The 7,443-nt window shown below is 43.0% G+C and overlaps 1 protein-coding gene across 1 annotated transcript; it reads left to right on the top strand.

Annotated features, from left to right (window-relative positions):
- Positions 1-6,100: 6,100 nt before the first annotated feature.
- On the top strand, positions 6,101-7,157 carry LOC147455753 (uncharacterized). The gene is made up of 2 exons (XM_086515329.1): positions 6,101-6,428; positions 6,537-7,157. Exons 1-2 carry the CDS (start codon positions 6,235-6,237, stop codon positions 6,553-6,555), a joined length of 213 nt encoding a protein of 70 aa, XP_086371455.1. The 5' UTR covers positions 6,101-6,234; the 3' UTR covers positions 6,556-7,157.
- Positions 7,158-7,443: the final 286 nt, after the last annotated feature.

The following is a 7,443-nucleotide window of genomic DNA, read 5'->3' as shown; positions in this document are numbered from 1 at the left end:
AAGACACTTTTACTAGCCAGGTTTACATGGCTTTGTTCAAGACTGTCTTGCATTGCCAGAAATGTAAAGTTAACAAGGCAGAGCGCCTGAAGGCACGATGACTCATACATCCTTTGGAGATTCCCAATGGTAAATAAAAAAGTATCTCTATGGATTTCATCATGGGTTTATCAACCACTATACGAGGTCATGACTTCGTATGGGTGGCCGTAGACCGGTTGACTAAACTATGCAAGTTTATTCCAACCGAGCCGACAATAAAGACTCTAGAATTAGCTAACTTATTTGTGGACAATCTGTACAAGTTGTATGGATTGCCAAGTAACATTGTGAGTGATCGTGATCCCAAGTTTAACATTCATTTTTGGAGGGCTGTGTTTAAACGACTGGGTGCATAACTCAACCTCAGTACAGCAGATCATCCAAAAACGGATGGTCAAACTGAATGAGTTAACCAAGTGCTAGAGGATATGCTGCAAGCATACGTTAGCAAGAAAAAAAAAACTAGGAAGAGTATCTACCTCTTCTTCAGTTTGCTTACAATAGTGCTAAGCATGTCGCGACTGGATTTAGTCCTTTCATGCTAATGTATAGTTTTCAAGCTAGGTCACTAGTTACGGTGGGGTTGGCCACCGAAAAACTCCATCACACTAAGGATTTTATCCAAGACCATATGGATATGCTAAAACTTGCTCATCAAAATGTCCGACAAGCGCATGATCGGTATAAGAAGTTCACTGATGAGAAATGTCCGTAAGTTACCTTCAAGAAGGGGGAAGAGGTATTTTTGCATGTGCCAGAGCATTCCAAAAGTCTGAAGATAGGGCCAACACCTAAATTATCTCTGAGATATTGTGGGCCTTTCAAGATACTCAAGCAAGTTGGCAATCGTGCTTACAAACTCTCATTACTAGCACACTCTCGTGTCCATCGGGTATTTCATGTGATTCGTTTATGTAAACGCTTGCATGGGAATGAAAACGTCAATGGAGTATGAAGCAAAGCTCCGGTATCATAAATGACGATACAATGTGGTGGCTAATGCTCTTAGTCATATGCTTGAGATCAATTCTCTTTTGTTCACGGAACTTTGAAGTGAGTTTTTGGATTCTCTGAAGGGCAAATATGAGCATGATAACGCATACTCCAAAGTGTGGAGCCATGTGAAAATGAGAGATCCTTCTCACTCCAATACTGGTAGTGTTTAGTTCACCTCCACACACGGTTCTCCTCCGTCAAGCGATGAATTATAGAGATGGAAGAATTTTTCAATCCATAATGGGTACCTAATCAACAAGGGGAGAGTTTGTGTAACATTTAATGGCCTAGTAACTTGTGTGTAGCGGAAAATAGCATGAACATAGTGAGCATTTCATTAGAATAGATTCCTAATGAGAATAACAAGAGTGCTTGGGTGGAGAGAGCAACAAAAAGTATAACACCTAGTTAGATAGCAAATGAACGATACTTCAAAAGAGAGAGAATTAAGCAATTGACAACATTTGAGGACCGGATTTGCATGGAGCCGGTCCCCCCTCCAAAAGGCTTTGTATTATGGTTTCTCCCATCAAGAGAGACATTTTACAATACAATTCTTTGTGTTCCTTCAATACTAGCTAGTGCAATGAAGATGGAAACTCCATGCACTAAGCAAAACACTTATCAAACACAACATCAATTCCCTCACGGTCTCAGACCCAAGACCTCACACACCTTCGAAGATGGTGAGAGCTAGCGGGGTATGAGAGTAGATTGAGAGGAAGAAGAAGTATTCTTACGAGAAAGATGTACAACTCCTCACATAATCACTCATATTAGCATAGATTAGCTTAATAATTAGCATGGTAGAGGAGATGAGCATGCATTGAAGCTTGGCTCTTGGTTGGATTTGCATCACAAAGCCAAGAGTTGTTGGTGTAGGCCTCCCTTCTCACAAGCTTGGAGTAGGTGGTAAGCTTTCCATTAAAGCTTGACAAGAGAGAGAGAGAGAGAGAGAGAGAGAGAGAGAGAGAGAGAGAGAGAGAGAGAGAGAGAGAGAGAGAGTCTTCTTGCTCCACACATCAATTGTGTGAGTGTGTAATTCCATAATGCCTTTGAAAAATCAGCCCCCTCTCTCTCTTGGTCGACCCCTCTTCCTAATTGCTCATGCTACAGTCCTATTGGACCTCCCCAAGCCTAGCCAATGGGAATTAAGCGATATAAGTGATAGCCTTCTCACATGTGTTCCCCTTTCCCCTTTTGTGAGAGCTTTAGGTATTTAATAAATGCAACTAAACTCTCATTGGACCCCTTTTCCTCCTGGCCAATAGGAATCAGGCAAGCCATTGGGCTGCTGAATGCTCATTGGACCCCTTGGGAGACTGTCCAATAGTCTTGTAAAGAGCTTAATTCTTATTGGTTATTTTATTAAGTGTTCTTAAATTAATTAAACTAGACTTACTCTAGCCTAATTCTCTTTGGTCCACCTCCAAGGTCATCCAATAGGAATTGAGTACACCTTGTGGGCATCTCGGCTAGGGAGCTAACATGTGTCCCTCTTTCCCCTTGTGTACAAAGGGAGCTTGTGTGTATGTGTGTGAGTTTCTCTCTCATCTCCTACTTCTAGGGCTCACCCCCTCCTACATAGGGATGGTTGAAGACTTTTGGGACACACAAAGCATCCAATTTTCCTAAGCTTTTGACCTTTGGACACAACCTTTGAATTTTGGAACCTTAGCATTTTGGAAGTCTTAATGGGCTGAACCTTAGGTTCTTTTAAGCCCATTGTTGCACATTGCTCTTTTGCAGATGGCCCCCCCTTTGGATCCCTATTTTCCCTCCTTTGGATCCCTATTGTGGCCGGTCTGCTAGCTTAACCAATATTCTAGTTTTATCTCCCCTCGCACTTCCCCATATTAAATGATCAGTTTAACATGAAAAAATTATTTAGGAGAATTAGATATTGATTATTATGATAGTTTGTGTACTGACAGACATGGACATTCGGTGCCAATATTTTTATGAATGTCACGACAGTCCAAGTGCAGGGCACCTAGGCATTAAAAAGAATTAATTTTCTCGTAAGAAGATAGTTTTACTGGCCAGGTTTACATGGCTTTGTTCAAGACTATGTCTTGCATTGCCACAAATGTCAAGTTAACAAAGCAGAGCACCTGGAGGCAGGAAGGATTCTTACATCCTTTGGAGATTCCCAATGGTAAATGAAAAAGTATCTCTATGGTTTTCATCGTGGGTTTATCAACCACTATACGAGGTCATGACTCGGTATGGGTGGTCGTAGACTGGTTGACTAAACTATGCAAGTTTATTCCAACCAAGCCAACAATAAAGACCATAGAATTAGTTAAGTTATTTGTGGACAATCTGTACGAGTTGTATGGATTGCCAAGTAACATTGTGAGTGATCGTGATCTCAAGTTTTATAGTCATTTTTGGAGGGCTGTGTTTAAACGATTGGGTACATAACTCAACCTCAGTACAGCAGATCATTCAGAAACGGATGGTCAAACTGAACGAGTTAACCAAGTGCTAGAGGGTGTGCTGCAAGCATACGTTAGCAAGAAACAAACAGACTGGGAAGAGTATCTACCTCTGCTTCGGTTGCTTACAACAGTGCTAAGCATGTCACGAGTGGATTTAGTCCTTTCATGATAATGTATGGTTTTCAAGCTAGGTCACCAGTTACGGTGGGGTTGGCCACCGAAAAACTTCAGCATGTTAAGGATTTTATCCAAGAGCATATGGATATGATGAAACTCGCTCGTCAGAATGTCCGACAAGCGCATGATCGGTATAAGAAGTACACTGAGGAGAAACGTCCGCCCACAAGTTACCTTCAAGAAGGGGGAAGAGGTATTTTTGCGTGTGCCAGAGCATTCAGAAAGTCTGAAGACTGGGCCAACACCTAAATTATCTCCAAGATATTGTGGGCCTTTCAAGATACTCAAGCGAGTTGGCGATCGTGCTTACAAACACTCTCGTGTCCATCCGGTATTTCATGTAAGTCGTTTACGTAAACACTTGCATGGGGACGACAACATCATTGACCAACAGATTCTGGTTGATTTTGTTGAATGTCCTACCCCACCGCATGTACTTAAGCGAATCCTCGACTATCATGATTTATGTACATCTCATCATGTACGTTGTCAAGCTTTAGTCAAGTGGAAAGATCGACCTGACGAAGGCGCCACTTGGGAAACATTAGTGTTTGTTTCCCACTTTTGTTTTCGAGGACGAAAACACTTCTCCAAGGGGGGAGTAATGTCATGCAAAGGGCATACCCAGGGGGGTCACGGACCCGAGCCAGGTGGCCGGCTGCAAGTGTGGAATAGGGAATTCGAGGTCCAAGGGCTATATATGTGGGGTTGGGTGGTGAATCCGGACCAAGGCAATCCTCTGGCATTTTAGATTTGCTTTTGTGTGCATGGATGACGTTCTACACATACGAACTTGATGAACCTTGTCTAGTTTTGGGGAGATGCCCTCCTAATGCATTTGCATGAAACATGGAAGGGGCTTGTTTAATACCGGAGTCTCACAAAGCCACAAGTGCAAGAGACTAATTTTTTAGAGATCCTCGCTTCACATTAAGTAAAAGCAATGTAGAGCTTTGCACTTGCTGGGGGCATATCGTGCAATCATGCATACCAAAAGTGCAATCGTCTCAAGGAGGATGCTTGTTAAGTACTCGTTGAGAGATTTCAACGGATAATAGGATGTTGTTATGAACACCAAGTAATGTTGAGATGTTTGAAGATCACCACACTCTACATACACCATGTTAATGCATTCTAATAGTACCCTATAAAAGCATTGCATGCTACTAATGCAGTTCATGGCGTCATGGTACTGCTATTATGGCTACAAGTAGTTCTTGTAGTTTATTAAGGCTACCACAAAAGCTTCCTCATCCAGCCTTTGCTATGCATATCTTTCTAACGGTGTGGCTCAAGCAGTGTTCGGGAAAAATGTGTCTTAGCTTAATAGCATACTGTTTTCAATTTCCAAAATGCCAGTTGAGGGCAGGGGAAAAGGATAAATTCCACCCCAAAATGAAGAAAAATGGTGTAAAAACCTGAAAAAGTACCTAATTTTCTAAAATTTCCTCTTGGCAAATTCAAGGAAAGGAATTTCGTATGTTTGGAAAAACAATTTTTCCGAACACTGGGCTCAAGAGACTACCTCTAGAGAGTACCCTTGCCTTGCATATTTTGGGCAATTGAGAGCTTGCACTCACTCGGCATGTCATGCAATCATTCATTCATAATTGCATACATATAGACTATATAGGAAAAAATTCACTTTTAACTACCCCAAAAAACTATTGCATCCTTGGACTTGTTCCATGGAAGTATATGCTGCAATCAGAGATGCCTTCTACCGAAAATCATGGAGCGTTTTAGAACGTACCTAGTTATTGTTTCTTAAGAAAACGGAGGAGAGAAAGAGAGAGAGAGAGAGAGAGAGAGAGAGAGATGACATCAGCTACGCAGGCGCTGCCTAAGCACATCGCTGTCTTTGTCGACATCGACGAGACCCTGGTCTACTATGGCGGCTCCCTCAAAGTCCCGAGCCTTGTGGGTTCCTATCGACTCGCTCACGGTGCTCTGGAGTTCTTAGTCGCTCTGGACAAGCTTCCACAGGTTCGTCTTGGCTTCTTCAGCGCCGGGATCGCCAATCGCAACAGAAAGCTCCTTGATCATCTCTCAACCCAGATCAAGGTGAGGACAGGGCACGAATTACGCAGTTTCGACTTATTCAGTCTGTCCAAGGGTAGGCCCGACGGGAAGAAACATCTCCAAGGCCTCAGGGAGGATCTCAACATCAAGTGGACGGTTCTTGTAGACGATCTTGCCAGCAATTCAGCACCAGGTGAAGAGCGAAATCTTCTCAAGGTATATGGCCTAGATTCAGGTGATGCGGGGGGGGGGGGGGGGGGGGGGGGGGGGGGGGGGGGGGGGGGGGGCGGCATCATGAGGCTGCGTCACGACAATAACCTTGTCAGAGCGCTCGGCATGATCCTGAGCTGCATGGACATGGCAGTTTCGTCTGGCTCTTCTCTGGTGGAAGCACTTCATACCCTGCAATGGGACGGTAGCAGGTATCAGCATGAGGAGACCAATTGCCCTCAAATATATGCGAGAGGACTTGCAGCGATGAAGGCAGTCACACCGGATTTTTCCATCATTACTGACAAGGCACTAGGTCCAGCTGGAAACCTTGCATCAGAAGATGTGCGCTAAGTCCCTCGGCACTGTGGGTGATTTTGGAGTGGTCAGTTTAATACCCATCAGCGATGTCATATGCGCCCACCCTGATGATTTTTGCTCTGCGTTGGCCATTAGTGGAGAAAGTAACTTAGATGTTGTCACTGTGCAAGCAGTTTCAACTGGAGATTCATTTCACGATGAGGATTCTTCTAAAAGGTAGGAACACTTAGTTAGATGGATTGTTGGATGCTTCTATTTAAGATTGGTTTCAAATTTTCGATGTTTTGATGTCGTAAGTATTTTTTGGAACCATATTTTTGGAAGGTACTACGTCCAGAGATGATGGAATGGATGTGTATGATTTTTGGAGGAACAGCACAGGGCTTTAGTCCCTTGGCTTTTATGAGTTGCTACAGGAGGTTTCTTACAATGGATATTTTAAATAGTTTTGTTACCTAGCACTAGTCTTTATGGTCTCTACACCACAAGAAACGGAGAGAGCTTTTGGCAGATTTGTGTAGGCTTCCTACAGCCATCTAGATACAGCTTCTTTACGACTTCCTGATTTTTAATCCTTTGATGTATCTTGTGGTTGTATGGATATTTTTCCCCATGATATCATTGTACATCTTTCAAGGTTTTCCCATATTTCTTGCGTGTGAACCTTTGGTGAATTTTATGTAATGCAAAGGGTCACAAATCCCACTTTTTGCTCAAAAGACGAAAAAGGAAACAGATATATTGTGTAAACGGTTAGACCAATATGGATAATGGTGTCCACACGCACACATCCAAATGTTGAGCCGAGTTATTGTGTTCGTACTATGGAATGGAACTTGAGCAAGGATTGCCCAAACATGCCTATAGAGGCAACTAATACGCCAAAGCTTGCTTGGATTTCAATATTGCCATCTTGCTCTTCACCGCTACTATACTTAAACAAGGACATAGCAACCATACCAAGATGGGATTATCAAAGAGCCTACTCAAAGGAGACCGAGGAAAAGAAGAAGTGCGTGGTGGAACAAGAGTAGGGGCTAAGACTTGTACCAAGGTTCAAACAATGGTTTGCTTGAGGAGGCCCTTCAGCCCGGTAAGGGACTTACAAAGAGAAGACAAAGGGGAAATCGCATCCGTCGGAGCTTATGTTGGGAGGTTGAACTTGTAAAAGTTGACGAGTTCTTAGAACACAAATGGAAAATGGTATTGAAATGAAAGCTAATTTATCCAA

Source organism: Adiantum capillus-veneris, chromosome 6 (assembly GCF_014529385.1).
Source record: "Adiantum capillus-veneris isolate H3 chromosome 6, ASM1452938v2, whole genome shotgun sequence".
NCBI classification, from domain to species: domain Eukaryota; kingdom Viridiplantae; phylum Streptophyta; class Polypodiopsida; order Polypodiales; family Pteridaceae; genus Adiantum; species Adiantum capillus-veneris.
Note: the sequence above shows the minus strand (reverse complement) of the source record. Positions and strands in the feature narration are given on the sequence as shown.